At 53.3% G+C, this 17,000-nt stretch overlaps 2 protein-coding genes across 8 annotated transcripts in view; both read right to left on the reverse strand.

Moving 5' to 3' along the window:
• Positions 1-9,254, reverse strand: part of ZNF385A (zinc finger protein 385A) — a 19,609-nt gene extending 10,355 nt beyond the window's left edge. Inside the window, exons 1-2 of one of the 6 annotated variants that reach the window (XM_081821783.1) lie at positions 9,144-9,254; positions 2,596-2,732 (exon numbers count right to left, since the gene is read on the reverse strand). In XM_081821783.1, the coding sequence (XP_081677909.1) occupies positions 2,596-2,732; positions 9,144-9,153 (147 nt within the window). In that variant the 5' untranslated portion in view covers positions 9,154-9,254. Of the gene's footprint in view, positions 1-2,595; positions 2,733-2,857; positions 2,877-3,024; positions 3,159-3,832; positions 3,948-9,143 lie in introns of those variants that run through there. The other 5 variants (XM_006728712.3, XM_031020029.2, XM_081821781.1 and 2 more) reach the window with 5 other exon arrangements.
• ITGA5 (integrin subunit alpha 5) overlaps positions 1-17,000 on the reverse strand; it is a 108,252-nt gene that overhangs the window by 74,712 nt on the left and 16,540 nt on the right. The window contains exons 26-30 of one of the 2 annotated variants that reach the window (XM_006728714.3): positions 16,229-16,315; positions 16,036-16,149; positions 15,333-15,434; positions 14,616-14,738; positions 12,853-13,952 (exon numbers count right to left, since the gene is read on the reverse strand). In XM_006728714.3, coding sequence (XP_006728777.2) covers positions 13,869-13,952; positions 14,616-14,738; positions 15,333-15,434; positions 16,036-16,149; positions 16,229-16,315 — 510 coding nt within the window. In that variant the 3' untranslated portion in view covers positions 12,853-13,868. Of the gene's footprint in view, positions 1-12,852; positions 13,953-14,615; positions 14,739-15,332; positions 15,435-16,035; positions 16,150-16,228; positions 16,316-17,000 lie in introns of those variants that run through there. The other variant, XM_081821771.1, reaches the window with a different exon arrangement.

Below are 17,000 nucleotides of genomic sequence, written 5' to 3' on the forward strand. Positions count from 1 at the left end.
GGGTCTAAGAGGTAGGAACTGCCCCAGTAGGAAAGAGATCTGGAGGTCTTAGTCCAGGGAAGGGGAGACTCTGCGATGAATAATAAAACCACCACCACCACCACCACCTAATGTTGACTGAGCCCTTGGAATGTGCCACCCTCGGTACTGAGCTCTTTGCATGGATTATCTAATTTAATCTTCACAACCACTATTCAAAATAAGTACTATTATTATCTTCATTTTATAGATGAGGGAACTGAGGTTTAGAGAGGTTAAATAATTTGCCCAAGGTCATAAGCTAGTAAGTGGCTGAACTGGGATTTGAATTTTAAACCTGGGCAGCCTGACTCTAAAGCCATGTACTTAACTGCTGCACAGTACTGCCAAAGGCCTGTCTGCAGCTTTTCTGCAGTCCTCATTTCCCTGCAGAATTTGACACTATTGGTGCAGCCCGCGACACTCTCTCCCTTGGCTTCTCTAACTCTACAGGAACCAGGTTGCATCCCCACCCCCTCCAGTGGCTCCTCCATTTCCTTTGCTGGCGCCTCCTCCTGTTCCTGCTGCCTAATTCTGCTTATTCCAAAAGGCTGAGGCCTTGGCCATACTACCCTTCTCTCTCTGATCCTCTCTTAAATAAAAATAATAGCAATAACATAATAATCATAGCAGCTAACACTGAACACTTACTTTGGCTAGGCATTATGATTATGCAATACAATTCTCACAACAGCCTTGTGCGTTGGTACTATTACCATCTTGTTTTACAGCTGGTAAAATTCAGGTTCAGAGAAGTGAAGCAATTTGCCTGAGGTCACACAGCCAGTACTTTTGGAATGTCAATTCGAATCCTGCCAGTCAAAGTTGGTGCTGCTCAACACTCTGCTGCACTCTCCAAGCTTATCAGCGCTCATGGCTTTAAATAGCTAGTCCCTGCTAGAGGCAGTGCAGCCATGAACCCTGTGGGAGTCAGAAAGCCTGAACTATCCATGTGAATTGACTAGCTTTGTGACCTTGGGCAAGTCACTTAACCTCTCTACCTTGTTATCTTTCCTACTAAGCGTGGCCTCCCCAAGGGCACAGACTGAATCCCGTATCCCTGACGCCTGGTACAGTGCCCAGCACATGGTAGCTGCTCGAAAAATTTTTTTTTGTTCACTTGAACCATTGTCAGTGTCTCTGTCACAATATTTATAACTCTTGCTCTGTTTTGTGTTATAGATTGCTGCATAGATGTTGATATTTCTCCCCTGTATATAAGGTCTTCCAAGATTGGACCTTATCATGTTTACCCTCACGTCTCCATTGTATCTAGAACAGTGCCTTGCTTATAGCCAGTACTCAATTTTCTCATCTGTAAAACAGGGATAAAACAACAGCTTCCCTGTAGGGTTGAATCATACCTTCAGCACATACTGTGTCAACTGAGGTAAATTACTAAACCCTTCTGAGCTTTAGTTTCTGCCTTGCCATATGTGAAACAGGAATAATACTGTCCTCTTTGTTGGGTTGTGGTGAAGATGCAGTGAGATCAGGTATAGAAACACCTAGTGCAGCGCCCGGCGCGTAGTTGATGCGCAGTCCATGTTTGTAGCTGAATATGATTTGATGGTGGGTTATTGGAGCTGAATAAAGCTGACTTCCCCCAAACCTTTAGCTCGAGCCCACTCTCCAGGACCCAAATTCCAACTGTCTGCTGGACATTTCTGGCTCAATGTCCCACTCGTATACCAACTCACCATGTCCTAAAGTGAGCTCAGTAGCCTCACCCCAGACCAGCTTCCTCCTCCAAACCCCTGCCCCCGTCAAGGTGACTTCTTCCAGTCACAGAGGTTTGAATCCTGGAGTTAGCCTTTATTCATCCTCTCTCTTCTCCCCCACCCCCAAATACCAGTTGGTCACCATGGCCTATGAATACTTCCTTGGAAACACCTTGCCTCTCCCCCTTCCTATACACTCACACTGCCCCTACCACTGGCCCAGTCTGGACTTCCAGGCTTCCCTGCAGGCCCGCCTTGGTGGGATAGCCTCCTCTAGGCTCTGCTCCCTTTCATCCAGCTGTCCCACCCACCTTCCTCAAACACTGCTCTTACCAAGTCACTTTCCTGCTCAGGAATGCATAATGGCTCCCTATTTCATGCTGTATTAAATTTAGTCAAATTTGCTAGCCCTCTAAGCCCTACCCCATTGACCTTACCCACCCAGGTGTGGGTTCCAGAGAGCTAGAATTTACAAACAGGCAGGCTTGTGGCCCTGCTTATTCCCTCCTTCTGGATTCAGCACCTGTCCCCCCTCCCACCTCCCTGTAGTCACAGTCACCACTCTAGGTCTCATTTCTTCTCTAGATGGTGGGCTCAATGAGAGGATTCATATAAAACATGTAGCACAGGGTCTGGCTCATAGATAGTGAGACCTCAGCAGATATTAGTTATTGTTGTTATTGTTGTTAATAGTCTACCAGATAGCCAACAATGCTCGTAACCAGCTAGAAGTCAGGGAGATGGGGTCCTAAGAGGAGATAAGGAATTAGATACAAGAGAAGAGGGCAAGGGTGAGTCGGAAGGAAAGGAGCCAGGGTCTCAGGAGGGTAGGGCAGGCAGGCCGGCTGCTACTCACAGTGTTGTAGTTGCTGAAGAGGCCCAGGGTGGGGGCTGGCTCCAGTGGGAAGGGCAGGATCTGCTTGAGGTCCAGTGGGGGCTGCATGATGGGGGGCTGCCGAAGCAGAGGGAGGGGCCCTGCCCGGCTCAGGCTGCCTGAAGGGCAGAGAAAACATTACGTGGGGCAGGAAGATTGAAACTTGGGAGCCCCACCCAAACCTGTCGTCCCACTCCCCAGCTGGGGCCCCCACACTCAGAAGTGTGACCCCCGTGGTACACACACACTTCCCCTGCTTGCTGTCTCCGGAGCAATGGAGCACAGTGCCCTGTGGGCCCAGGGGAGGGTGCAGACCAGTCCTTTCCTTCTGGGTGTTTTTCACTTCCCCCTTCTCCAGCCTCCCTCCCCCAAGACCTTTAGGCATTTTACAGACCCAGGAAGAGCACAGACCTTCTCTGCTGGATCAGCAGGACTCAAGAGCCCCATGGCTCTGGTCACTCCCTTCTTCTGGTTTGGTTTTCCCCCAAGGAATCCCAAAGGCTAGGTCTCACCCCAGGGAGAAGAGAGTCAGGTGGGTGATTCATCCCACTGCCCAGAGGGGAATATTGAGGCCTAGATTTGGAGGAGGGCTACTGAGTCAGGCTGCCTGAAGAGCTATGATTTGTCCCAGTCATAAATCCTAGTTAATTGTTGATATCTCTGGGGGTAAGTAATAGGTGAGTGGCATTTGCTCTGGGAGGTGGACTGCCTGGGTCTATTCTCAGAGCCCCTTTTCCCCAACCTTCCTGTCTTCCCCCGTGCCCCTTTGTCTCACTGGGAGTGTTCAGCTCCAGCTCGGCAGGAGGAACAGCCACCCTGGCCTCTGGGAGGGGAATGCCTGGGTCTGACCCCAAGGGGGAAATGAAAGTCCAGGCTAGCCACTCCACTACCCACCCACCCCTGAAACCTTTTTCTCCTCCCTCCAGAGCCATGGGAGGAACCTTGCCAGTCTCCAAAGGGGGTGGGCCAAAGGCCCTCAGGACCCCTCTGGGCTTCCGCTAGCCCAGCTCCCTTCTGCAACCTAGCTGTCCACCAGTCAGGGAATTCTGTTTGCCCTTCACTGCTCTAGCAACCCCCTGCCAACAACAGGGGTTCCCAGGAACAAAGGCAAAGCTAGGAGCCTGCAAGCTTGGCCCCGTCCTCCCTTGACCTTACTGGGGCAGAGGGTACCCCGGGATCCTTTCCTGCTCCCTCCATAGAGACTTGCCCCTTTGCATACCTTCAGTTTCTGGTGCCTGCTGCCCCCAGGCAGTGGCCTGGCCCTGGCCCCCCAGGGGCCTGGGCCTGACAGCGTCCCCTTCCCTTGGTTCTGCCCCCTGCCCCCTCCCTTGCCAGCCCCCTCCCCCCGAGTCCAGTCAGTAGAATCAGCCAATCAGAGTCCTGGAAAAGTGGGGCAGAGGGGAGGGCGGGGGAGCAGGGATTAGGGAATCAGAGGCGAGAGGGAGGGGGTGGGGAGGGCTCAGGCACAGCTGGGGGCAGGGAGCTGGTCCAGAAAGGTCTGGAGGGGTCTGTCTCTTCTGCCAGGGTGGGTGGCCAGGGTACCTGAGGTCAAGGCTGCTGGGAGCTTGGGCTCTAGATGGCTAAGGGTTGAAGGAAATGGCAGGATGCTTGGCTTTGGCCCTTGGGCAGCTGGGGGTCTGTAAACCCTGTGTGTATTCCCTCCTCTGCCACCTCAGAGTTGGGATGGGACAGGGGGAGAGGAGAGAGAGACAGACAGATAGACAGACAAAAGCAAATGAGAGAGAATGGGAAAGAGTGACAGAAGCAGGAGTAAGTGATTGAGAAAAAAGACAGACACTGAGAGAGAAAAGGATAGTGAACAACAGAGAGAGGAGAGTGAAATGAGAGAGAAAAAAAGAGACTCTGCTGAAAAACTGGACACAGAGCTAGAGACCAGGGTAGAAAGACTGAAAGAGAGCAGGGAGAGCAAGAATGGGAGAGAGAAGTGACAGACAGACATCTGAGGGGCAGTTTGACTACCTCCCCTTCCTGGTCTGTCCCCTCAGGGCTGTTCCCCTCTGTGTGCACACCCCTTCCCCCCCCCCCCGCCCCACAAGCCTGGCACACCAGACCAGGGCAGCCTTAACGAGCCCCAGGCAGCATCAGGAATGGTGAGAGAAACCTGAGCGCTCCCAGAGTCCCAGGCACCCAGCACCCACCCCTAGCAGCTGGTTTGGGGCTGGCACTTGCCCTGCCCCAGAGCAGCTCAGCTCCTTGACCCTTTCCCCAACTCTAGACTCTCTGAAGCCCCCACCACTCAAACACCCATCTCAGAAGACAGAGATGAGTTCTGGAAAAGGCAATAGAAAAAAAAAAAATGTAACGTGGAGCCACTATGTGCCAGGCAATGAGTTCTGAGTATTATCACATTTAATCTCTGGGGCAGCTATGATTCTCTGGAGGTAGCTGATACTATTTTCCCCATTTGACATATGAGGAAACTGAGGCTCAGAGAACTTAAAAACCTTGGCTGATGTTACATAGCCTGTAAGTATCAGGGCTGGGATTTAAACCAAGATCTGTCGCACTCTGTAGCAAATTCTTTGGCAGCTACATAACCCCCGGAGGACTCTAGTCTCACTTGGAGATCCAAGCACAGGCTTCCATCTTGTTCAAGGAGAGAAAGGGGAGAGCAAGATCCCTGCACTTCCTGGGGTTGGAGGAAAACAAACAGCAGTGATTCAGTTCCCTACGGCCAGCAACTCATCTTTTCCACTGACAGGAGCCCTGGAGGGAAGGAGGCAGGAGAGGGAAGTGGGAGCAAGGGCTGAAATGAGGATGGAGTGAGGCAAGGAAGCAAAGTGGGCAACTAGAGATTCATCTGTCTCCTTCCCGATTTTTGGGTCTACTGCGCTATGAGATGGGGAGAGGGACTGATGGCAGCCCATGGGCAGAGTGGGCAGAAGCAGGGCTCGCGTTTCAGGTGGCCCAAGCCTCAGTCCCCTCTTCCCTTCTCTGGGAATAATAATAGTGGCCACTCTTTGAGGGCTTACTATATGCCAGGCACTGGACATACATGATCTCCCTGAGGATGGCTCCAGTGCTCAGGAGCTGGGTGACTAGCTCATTTGGCAAAAGAGAACAACAGTACTGCCTCAAGGAGTTGTTGAGAGGATTGAACGAATCCATGGAAATTGCTGGCATGCTACAAAGGGAGCTCAATAAATGTTTGCTAAATAAATGAGTCCTCATCTTATCGATGACGACAATCAGCTCTGAGAAGGGGAGTTACTTGACCAAGGTCACACAGCTAGTGAGGGACTTGAACCTGTCTGTCTGGCTCCAGAGACAGAGCTTTCAAGCACCACACTTTTGTGGGTAGACTAGGGATGGGGTATGGGGGTGGGGAAGGGCAGGAACATAGGGCTGGGGAAGCAGGAAATGAGGTAGGAAATCCAGGGCTTCTGACATCTGGCTAGGTGAGGGCTTCAGGCAGGTTTGGAGGGGGGAGGAGAGCAAACTGGAGTGTGTGCATGCATAGCACACAAGTCAGGCTGGGCAGGGAGGAACTGGGGTCTGGCTGGGGCAGGCCACTCCAGAGGGAAGCTCGTTAGAGTAATTACCTCCAACAGATAGAGCCCCACCCAGCCCTGTGGGACTTGCCAAATGCTTTATTAAAGACAGTTGCCAATGCACTTTAGAGGGGGTGAACTCTCAGACCCTTGGATGGATGTCCATCTGTCCTTTTCTCTGTCCTACCTAGCCCTAGGCACTTTGATCCTGCTCAGGTTTCCTCTCTAGCACCGAGCAACAACCAAGCCACATCTAACTCCTTCCATCCCACTGAGGTCTGGTCTTTTCCTTCCTCCCTGCCCCAGAAATTCTGGCCAGGTCAGAGTCCCAGCCCCTTGGCTGTCTTAGGTCAGGCCTGGGGCCTCAAGCCCTTGTGGTAAAGAATGGGAGTGTCTGCCATGAGCTGGCTCAGGGAGTGGTCATGTCTGGTAGGAACAGGAGTCAGGAAAGGTGTTAGGGTAGGGCTGTGCGTTAGTGTTGGTTCTGAAGGTTGTGCCAGGATGAGAGTGAGATGAGAGAGAGGTATTGGGATTAGGGTTGCAAGTAGTATTAGGGCCCTAACCTAAGGTGGTGAAAAGCATGGGGTGAGCACTGGGTTAAGATGGGAATTAAACTCTGGGGCCAAGGGAGGAGCTAGATTGGGGTCTGGACTGGGTTATCATCTCTAATACAACTTTCTCTTCAGGACTTTGGGCCTCTTCTCCCTCCCCAGCCCCAGCAATGCCTAAAATTGGGGATTGAGGGGAGACCTTGAACCCCTGCATCTTGACTTCTTGACCAAATTCCATGTATCTGTTCCCTTCTGCCTCAACTTCTCCCATCTGGACAGGAGGCAGGCTGAGGGCTGGAAAAGCTTTGAAGTCAAAGATGAAAGCAACAGGGGATGATTATGAACAACCACTTAAAAACATCATCCTTAATAACCCTAGGGTGGATGTAGGCGGGGCAGGGCTAAAGGGAGGAGGTGGCCAGAAAGGGAAGAGAGAGAAGATCCTTGGGAAATCTTCCCTATCTGACAGGAAAGGGCCTCCTTCAATGCCCCCTCCCCACAAGGGCCTAGTTGGAGAGGACAGTAAGAAAGGCCCGGAACAGGGAATTGAGCCCAGAACCACCATCTGCTTAAACCTAGGCCCATGGTCTAGATCTTGAGCAGGTAGGCGGGGCCCCACCTGCTGGTCAGGGCCACCACGCACATGGACTCAGTAGACCTCAGCATTTGGAACAGAAAACCTTACTATGGGCCCTGGGGGTGGGGCCTGAGCCCTAGCTGGCAGGCTTCCCTTCCTGCCCCTCTGTAGGTGGGCACAAGGAGGGAGTTAACTACAGGGTCCTCTAGGAGATACGGTGGGGGTGAAATTGGTGGACCCAGGCATTTTTCCTGTGGTGGGGTCTTGGTCAGGTTTGAGCAGGTCCCTGAGGTGGTCTTTTGAGCCTACAGACCAAGGGGAGTGCTGCTCACACTGGCCTATTCTGGATAAGCATGATGCTGCCCCTGGGGCCCAGGCGCAGCGTGGGGCCGGAGCCCAGGGTGGAGCCCACATGCAGGGATTGCACAGGTTGGAGGAATGTGGAGCCCATGCTCTGGGGGCCTGAGTCTAAGATGTGTTGGTGAGGATCACTTTAGGGTGGGGATAGTCTTCAGAGTTGGGTGAGGAGTCTTTTCTTTGCTGGAGATACTCGTGGGAGGGAGGCAGGCAACCAGTCATTCATCCTCTGTTCCCTCGTTCATTGAGTAACTATGATGGAGTGTGTAACATGATAAGAGAGGGATGAGATACAGGAAGGGGAGAGAAAGAGATGGAGAAAGGAGGGCAGAAGGGGAGAAAGACCACTAGTGGGAAGTCAACAGGGGTCAAAGGAAAGAAGGGAAGCAAAAGAGCCAAGGAGGCAAACAGCAGAGGGACCCAGCAGAGGGCTGAGGCAGGAGCCAGGCAAGCCCTGCGGCACCAGCATGGAGCCAGGTGTCCCCAGTGGGAGGTAAGGAGTGTGAGGGCCTGGTGTGGGTGGGGGTGGGGGGTCTCCCACCATAAGCAGGGCCCAGGAACCGGCCTAACCAGGGCAGAGGTCAGAGGTCAGAGGACAGAGCAGGCCTGAGACTATTGTGGAGGCAGGGGCCTGGAGCCCCTGGAGCTGAGGAGGAGTCCAGGCGCACAGCTAGTCCCTCTCCTCCCCCACCCCAGGGCTCCCTTCCGATGTAGGTCATGAGGATGGGGTGGTTGTGACTGAAGGGTTGTCAGAGTCCCGCGGGGGCTCCCCTTTCCCTCCTTACTCTCTCCATTGCCCCTTGTCCCCTGGTGCCCCCGGCCCAAGGCAGGGGTGGGGGTGGGAGAAGAAAGAAGAAGGAAGCCGGGAAGGAAGGGCCCAGGCAGCCAGAGCAAGGAGAGAGCGGGGCAGGTCCCGGCGTGTTGGGGCAGGATGGCTGCGGAGGCAGGATCGGAGCCGCAGGGGCCCTGGGATGGACAGCTTCCCACCCCTGCTTCTCCCCAGCCCCCTTATCTCCGGCCCTCAGGTTCCCACCTCCCACCACACACACCTCGAAGCTACACCCACCATCTTTTCCCCGCCCGCCCCCCACTTCCTCCTTTCCCTTATCCTGGGCCCAGAAGGATGTCGGAGTGTCTGAGCTAAGGGTGGGGGGAGGGCGTGTGTGTGTGTGGGGGGGGACGGGTCAGAACCTTTCCCTCAACTCCACCAGGCCAAGATCAGCCCTCTCCCCCAGCCTCTCGTAGACCGTCATATAATATTCATGAGCCTCATGAATACGCAATGTCCTCATTATGGGGCGGGGGTCTCACTCGGCTCTGCTTTCCCATTCACCGATCCCTAAATTACCCAGAGAAGCGGCAGCTTGGGGAAAAGGGGAAGAGGGGACCCCCAGATGTGAAGCCAGATGAAGGGGGAGGGGGAACCGGTTGCTGACGGGCGGCCGCAGTCACCGCGGTGCCGGGAGGTTGGGGGGGTGACCTACTGAGAGGGACCCAGGAGCCCCGGAGCCCCGAGCCGCAGAGCCCACTCACCGAGGATCATGCTGGGGACCCAGGCGCCCGGGGTTCCGCGTCGCTCTGTCCCGGGGGCCGTTCTGGCCGGGCTGGGGGTGCGGGGGGAGGAGTCGGGGGAGGAGCAGAGGCCGGCCCAGGCGGAGCGGGGGCGGAGCCCGCAGCAGGTGAAGACGGGAGGAGGGGGGAACGCGGGCACCCTGGGCTCAATGAGGGGACGTCTTGGCGGCTCCTTGCCCCTCCCGCTTTCTCTCCCACTTGCTTCCCTGGGTCTCCTGGATTTACGGTGTCACTGCAGCCAGGGCTGGGGGAACACATCTACAAGGCGGTGTGAAGTGATGGAGGAAGCTGGGAACTAAGATGCCTGGGTTCCCGGGAAGGGCTGAGTCTGAGGGCAGGAAGTCTGGTCATGAGCTGATACGGGGTGAGGGATGCCTAAGTACTCTGGGGAGGGATGGGGCCTGGGTTGGGTGGGACACCTGGGTCCTCTTCAGAGTGATAGGCTGGGCAGGGTCCGTGTGGAGGAGTGCAGAGAATGTTAAGGTCCTTTGTTTCTCCGACTTTGGAGCAAGATGTTTGGGGGCTGGGTTTCAGAGGTGAAATGTGGGGCTGAAGATGGATCCCAGGTTGATCTCTGGCTGGGGTTCAAATGCCTAGGTCCTTAGGGAAGGTCTGAGTGAAGAGATTGCAATCAATGAGATGGAAAAAGAAGCTTGCAACTGTGATCATTAGGGCAACCAGAAGATGATACAAAATCCAGAACTGAGGCTCAATTCTATACAAATGACCTGAATTGGGGTGGGGATAGGAGCATCCATCAGGCATCAGGGCCCAAACCCGGGGCCTTCCGCATTAAGGTGACCTTGGATTGAAGAGGACTAGTGGGGGTGTTTGGTGAGGTGGAGGGGAAGATGGGGAATACGACAGAATGTATGGGCTGCGGAGAGTGTCAGGGGGCTGTGCAGGACATTGGATGTATTTTAAGGACTAAGAGGGGGACTTGATTAGAGATGAGCAACTGGGACCCCAGCATGAGGCTGGAGTCTGGGAGTCTGTGAAGTGTCTGGGGAAGATGCAGCTGCTACAGCCTGGACCTGTCTATACCTGCCCCAAGAGGGAGGGCGGCAGGAGGACTTCCCAGCATGCCATGCAGCCAGCTTCAGGCCAGTCCCAGCCAGAGGGAAAGAAGGTGTGACTGGGAACTAGAACGCTTGGGATTTAAGGAGGGTGGAGGCAGGGAGGAAGAGGTTGGTGGAAGGGTGGCAGGACTGGAGTCTTGGAACAGTTGGGGAAGGGGGATTGAGGCCTGGCATTCCTGGGTTCAGCAGGGAAGTGGGACTAGATGACTAATTAAGGTACCAGAAGTTCAAGTTCCTGATTCTGGACTTCAGCAGTCTCTTGCCTTTACCCCACTGATCTGGTTTGAAGAAAAGATGTCCCAGCTCAATGGCAAGAGAATGCTGGGGGTTTCAATGCCTTGGTCTTGTTCTGATACAGAGGCCCAGAGATCTCAGGGGACTGTGACCTTGCTGCCCAAATCTGGCCTTGGAAGAGAATGTAGGGGGTCCTCCTAGCCAGTCAGAGGAGGTCCTCTTACTCCAGCTCCACCCTGCTACCGTGTTGTTCAACCCTAGTATCACAGAGCCTGCTTCTCCCCAGGCCCTGTTATCCATCCTACCTCCTGCACTGCCCCCCACCAACTTTTTTGCCTCTTCCCATTTTTTTCCCCTCCTTGGTGGACTCAGAACAAACAAGAATCAACAGTAGGTGTGGTTGATTGGTGATAGAGACCCCTTTGCCCTCGCCTTGTCAACCCTCCCACACTGCCCCCGGGGACTCTGAGTTAGGGAGGTCTCAGAAGAGGGGTTGCATAACTTACCAAGGTGAGGCAGCTGGCTGGAGGGCGGGGTGACCTTGCAGGCAGCCAGGGGCAGGGGGTGGGGGGGCAGTGTGCGGGGTGAATTCATTATTGATGAGCCCTGCACCCCGGGCTACTAATGAGCCCAGGCCGGTTGCTCTAATTGATGTCAAGAAACTTGAGACCCCCAGATCAGCTTCCCGCCTGCCAGCTGCCTCTCCTGAGCCCCCTCCCCCTCCCTGCACCCCCAGCTGCTCTGTTCCCTTCCCTGGGCCTCCTTCCCATCTCTGTACAAACAGATGAGGAAAGGGCTCAGGCCTCCTAGCCCCCTACCCTCCTGTCCCTCTGGATGGCTCAAGTCTCAGGATGAGAGGCAGACATCCTCTGGAGGGGCTGGGAGATTTGGAAGGGGAAACAGACCAGAGCCTGAGTACAGTTCAGGGGCAGGAAGGCAGGTGCTAGATGCAACTGTGGCCTTTCTCATATTGTATACCCTCAGGAGAGACCTTGTCACTCTCTGAGAATCAGTTCCAGGCACTATACAGACACACCCATGACACCAGCCCAATACCCCACACAGCTCACTTCCCTTCCTCATTTCTTCCTGCCCCTGTAAGAAATCTCAGATCTGGCCCCTGGAGTCTGGCTGAGGCCAATCCCACCCCTCCCCCAAGCAGGGGAACATGAGATTTCCTTCCTTGAGAATTCCCAGTGCCTTGTTATGCATCAGCTGCCATCCCTGGAAATACTGGGTGGCTCTTGGCCTTACTAGGTCTCTTCCTCCTTATCAGTCCCTCTTCATTTATAGGTTCTGGAAAGAAGGTCTGAGGTACAATTATCAAGAAGTCACAGATGGGAGTGTGCAGCAGCCTTGATCTCCCAGGAAAGAGATATGTTTAAGGTGATGCAGGCACTTCTAGGCAGAAGCTTAAGTTAATAAGAATAGCCTGGGTGGTGGGGGAAAGAGGAGATGGACTTCAAGCACTCCCCCGCCCAAAATTCCCATAAATTTGTGGCTATGCTGCCCTCTGGTGGCTGAATTCTGGTCTAGCATGACATGGCCATCTTTGCCTCCAACAATCCATTAGAATTTCAGCACCCTCTCCTTCCTCTTGTGGCGCATTAGGACTGGCCTTGAAAAGACAGAGGACCCCGAGGGGCTCCCTCACTTCGATTTCTTTTCAAAGACCTAAACCCTAGGGGCATGTTGGTTAAGAATGAGGGCTTTCACGGTCAGACAAGGCTGGATTCGACTCTGCTCTGGCACTCACTGGGTGACCTTGGGCAAGTTATATAACCTTTCTGAACCTCAATCTTCCCTTGTGTCAATGGGGTTAATTGTACCTACTTCACAGGATTATTGATAGAGAAATTAAATGATAACGTATGTGAACTATTTAACACCCTCTCTACCTACCAGTGTATAATGAGCAATAAAAACAAAACAAAAACCTAACTGGCTTTCTTCTGATTTCATTTTGTGGCTTTTTCTCTCAAGCCATTTCATTACTCTGATTTAGAGAAGGCCAGGTGAGTCTTCTGGACCATCTTCCCCCACCTTCAACTTGGACCTCCTGCTTTTCATTCTTCCCTTAATGCTTAAACCCAAGGAGAAGGGATTCTTTTTCTTCTCTCTGGGAGGTGCTGGGAACCAGATCTGGTGGGGCTGGGTGATGGGAAGGAGTCCAGTCCTCCTTTCACCCCTTCCATCATCTCTTTCATCTAAAACCCAAAAAGTAGTTCCATAGTTGCCGGGGGTCATACTCTTGACTCCCAAGGAAAGAAGCTGTGAAAAACAGACATTTCCTATGCATCAAGCCATCTGGTTCCAGGATGGGTTTGGAAAGAGTAGGTTAGGACACAAATTCCAGCTCTGGTCAGTGGGGGCACCGGGCCGGGTTTATTGCACTTGCAACAGAGTTTAAATAAGTCCCGGATATCCGGAGCTGAGGTGAGGGGAGGTTGGGCAGGGAGAAAGGGGCAGCGTCAGTGCAGCTAGTGGGCAGAACCCAAATCCTGCAGGCCCAGGACAGTGGGCTCCCCTTTTTCTTGGGGACTGGGAGGGCCTGCTCCTGGCCAGGATGAGGTTCCAGATCTGTTACCATCATGGCCCCTTCAGGGTCCTGGGCAATTCCTGACTTCTCCCTAGTCAGAGGTGGATTGGGCCTCCAGGCCCAGGTCTGGAACAGGCTCAAATGTAGTCCTGGATCTGCCTGGTTAGGTTACCAACGTCTGAATCTGGGTCCCAGATCAACCCCAGGCCCCAGGTTCGATCTGGCCCCATTAGAGTTCTGAATCCCCTTGGAGCTGGTTCTGAGCCAGCATGATCCTTGTTTGGGATCTGTCCTGAGCTGGGCCTGGGGCACCATCCACAGTTAGTGTTCCTTGTTGGCCCACCAGGGTGGGGGCTGTCCAGAGCTTCCAGGTCTCACTCCCCGGGTTCCAGGTTCTTACTGGGGGCTTCCTGTGGATCTCTGGCAAGACTGAGGATAGATCTTTGCAGGCTGGAGCTCGACAGGAAGTCCTGGTGGCACATCTGGCCCAGAGAACTGGGATCGGATTTCCCAGGGCTGGTTCCAAGTTGTTTTCAGGAAACTTTCTCCAAAATGCAAAGGCTACAGGGAGGCTGGGGCCTCTATCCCTGGATATGAGTTCCCCTATCCATGAGGAGGGCATGTGTAAACGAGGGTCCTTCACAGTGCATGGGGGGAGGGGATCCCCAGCTCCTCACCTCCCGGCTCTGGCCCTTCAAGTATGTCTCTAGGCTGGGGAGAGGAGCTTCTCCCTGGCCCTCAGCACCTTCAGGAAGTGCCCAGCCCCCTCCCTGTCAGTAGACTGAGGGTGGGATTACTGGGCCTTGAGGATTGGGAGTCTGGAATCGGGAGGAGTCAGGCATCAGAGGTGGCTGGTGGCTTAAGTTGAGCTTTTTCCATGGCGGTGCCGTATGGGAGGGAGCGTTTGAAGAATCCGAGCTAATTGAGGGGGTAAGGAGGGAGAGTTTAGATATTCTGGCTTCCATTTCTCCCCATATCTTATCCCAAGAGGAAATGAAGAGGATTCTAGTGCTTCCAATCTCCCCATTTTGCAAAAGTGGCCTAAATCCTGGCTGTTAAGACTACCTCTCCAATAGGTCCAATGGGCCAGGAGGGCTAAAGCTGGGAGTGCTTTTGGTATAAGGGGTTCTTTCATCAGTGCTGTAAATTGCCCCCAGTTAGGCCAGGGATGGCAAACAGGTTTGAATTCAAGTTCTACGTCTGAATGCTTAGTAGTGGCTGCCTCTTGAGAAGGATTCTGAGGCCACTTCCAGGATACGGCCAATTAGTGATGGCTGCCATTAGTTTTGGGGGGAAGTGATAATGGCACAAATGCCACATATTTGCCACTTGTGAGTGTCACTGATTTTGCAAGTCTAGGCAAACTTCTCAGCTTGAGTCAAGAGACTCTTTCTAAGCTAGGGGCTGTGGAATGAAGGGAAGGATCCTACAGGCAGGGTCAGGATGGCATGCACGTGGCCAGGGCAGAGGAGGGGGCCTGAGGCTGGAGACCTGGTCTGGAGATAGATGCTTGGGACTATGTTGGGTTAAGGGCAGAACCTGATGAGGGAGTGGCCAAGTCACAGGTAGGATGTGGCTGACCTTGTAGAGGATATAGATGAGCAGCCCTAGGAGCAGGAGGCCAATGAGGATGGCTAGGATAATGATCCACAGTGGGACGCCGTGGCTGCCTTCTGCCTTGGTCCACTGCACAGCCGTGGCCACCTAGGGAGCAAGTCAGGAGAGGTCACTGAAAAGCCATTAGTACTCCCCACCCACCACTTGGCTCCCACTTGCTATTGGACCTAGACCACCTCTCACCTCCCAGGTTGGGCTAACAGAATTCTGAACTTCAAAATTTAAATTCCCAAGATGTGCATTATTATCTTGTACTTTTGAGTCTTCACACCTGCTAATTTCCTCTCCCCAGAGAATATACCTTTCCTGACTGATTAGCCCCGTAGTTAGTTCCTATTTATTCTTCAGGTCTCAGCTGAAACATCACTTCTTCCAGGCAGCCTTTCCTGACACTGCAAGACTGAGTTTAAGTGTCCCTCTGATGTGTTCCCATAAATATCCTGGCACTTGTCACACTGTGTTCTCATTGCCCGCTAGCCTGTGAACTCCAAAAGTGAAGAGACTGTTCATCTTGCTTATTGTTATATCCCCAGGACCCAGCACAGGCCCTGGCACACAGGAATGCTCAATACATATTTTTTACAATAACAAGTCCAGCCCCCACCCGTGTCCCAGTCCTAGTGCCAGGCCCAGTACTCTGAGCCTTAGCTTCCTTGGCCCAGACCTCTGGCCCAGGTTCACCTGAAGTTCCTTTCGGGGAAGCTGCTGGGGCAGGATTCGGTAGGGCATCTTCAAGGCTTCATATACAGCGTCACACTGCAGGCTAAATGGCTGGTGTTCCCGCTGTGGGTGGGGAAGAGGTGCTCAGGGCAGCCCCTCTTGGGATCTAGAGGACAGAGGGCTTCCCGCGATCTGGCTCAGGTTGTGATCTTTCCCTATTCTGGACTCATTCTCTCCTGAATATATGTATTCCTTATATGAGATAACAAATGTGCAATTAAATACTTATAACTAAATAATGTATAACTAGATGGCTACATGTTCAGTAAAAAAAATTTTTTGTCATTAATGTGGGTCAAGCACCCAGGACACTGCCTGGCCCACAGCGTTTGCTCAGTAAATGACTGCTCTTTACTATTCCTACATCTGCTTGCCTCTCCACTATGGATTCATCTCCCATCTGTTTTTTTATCATTCTCTGCATGCTGGTCTCCCTCCAGTTCTCCCTCTTCTGCATGGGCCTGGAGAGGGAAGCTGTCACTCCCAGAGTGGCCACTAGGTGGCACAAAGGACACACAGCCTGGTCTAAACAAGGGTGAGGGAGGGGAGCTGGAGTGTCTGGGTCCCATTCACCAAAGAAGGTGGCTGGGGCAGTAGGGAAAGGGAGGGTATGATCAGGCCGGACTGAAAGTCAAGGGTCAGGGTGGAGGTAAGGCTCCCTCACTTGCAGGAAGGTCTTGGCCCAGACTCGGAAATGCAGTTGCAGACTTCGGCTTTCTTGCCGGTGCAGTGGCCCGAGCTCACAACGCAGCCTGAAACACTCCACCTCGGGGCATTTCTGGGAAGAAAGAAGAGGCTTGAACCCGGAGTTCTGCCCTTCTGGAGGCTCTAACAACCCAAGTCCCAGTATGACTTACCAGGATCTGAGGTCCTGAGGAGGCCGGACTCCGGCCTGAAGCTTCCCGTCTTTGTAGCCGGTGATGCTGGGAACCCTCTGGATCCAACTGGAAGAAGGAAGAGACCATTAGCTGCCTCTCCCACCTCATCACAGCATCCAAGTCAGCCAGCAACTGGGTTCCAGAGCAGCTCCAACCTATTCCCTCTCTCTTTTTCTTTTTTCTAAAGATTTTATTTATTTATTTGACAGAGGGAGAGAAAGCACAAGCAGGGGGAGCGGCACAGAGGGAGAGGGAGAAGCAGGGTCCCCGCTGAGCAGGGAGCCCGATGTGGGGCTCTGGGGCTAGATCCCAGGACCCGGGATCATGACCTAAACTGAAGGCAGACGCTTAACTGACTTGAGCTACCCAGGCGCCCCTCCTCTTTCAATTTTAATTGTCTATTATTCTCTACTAAAATGTAAGCTCCATGAGAGTGGGGACCTTGTTAGTTTGGTTCAGTGAGATATTTCCTGAGCCTATAACAGTGTTCAACGTAGGACACTCATTTGCTTAAATGTTGCCAGTGAGTAAACAAACTTTAAACCAGGCATTAGGGCCCAGAGAAACAGGTCTGAAGATGGCTTCCCAGAGAAGGTGGGACAGAGATGGGCCCTAGAAGTATGCCAGGGCAAGAAGTAAGGGAAGGATATTTCAGGCAGTGTATAAAAGAGTCTTTTTCCTTCCACGGCCTAGAGGTGTCTGTGGTTCTTCTGCCCCTCTTCCAGTCTTAGCTTCAGGCACATCCTTCGGG

This window comes from Leptonychotes weddellii, chromosome 5, assembly GCF_054177405.1.
Source record: "Leptonychotes weddellii isolate Sample4059 chromosome 5, ASM5417740v2, whole genome shotgun sequence".
Lineage (NCBI taxonomy): Eukaryota > Metazoa > Chordata > Mammalia > Carnivora > Phocidae > Leptonychotes > Leptonychotes weddellii.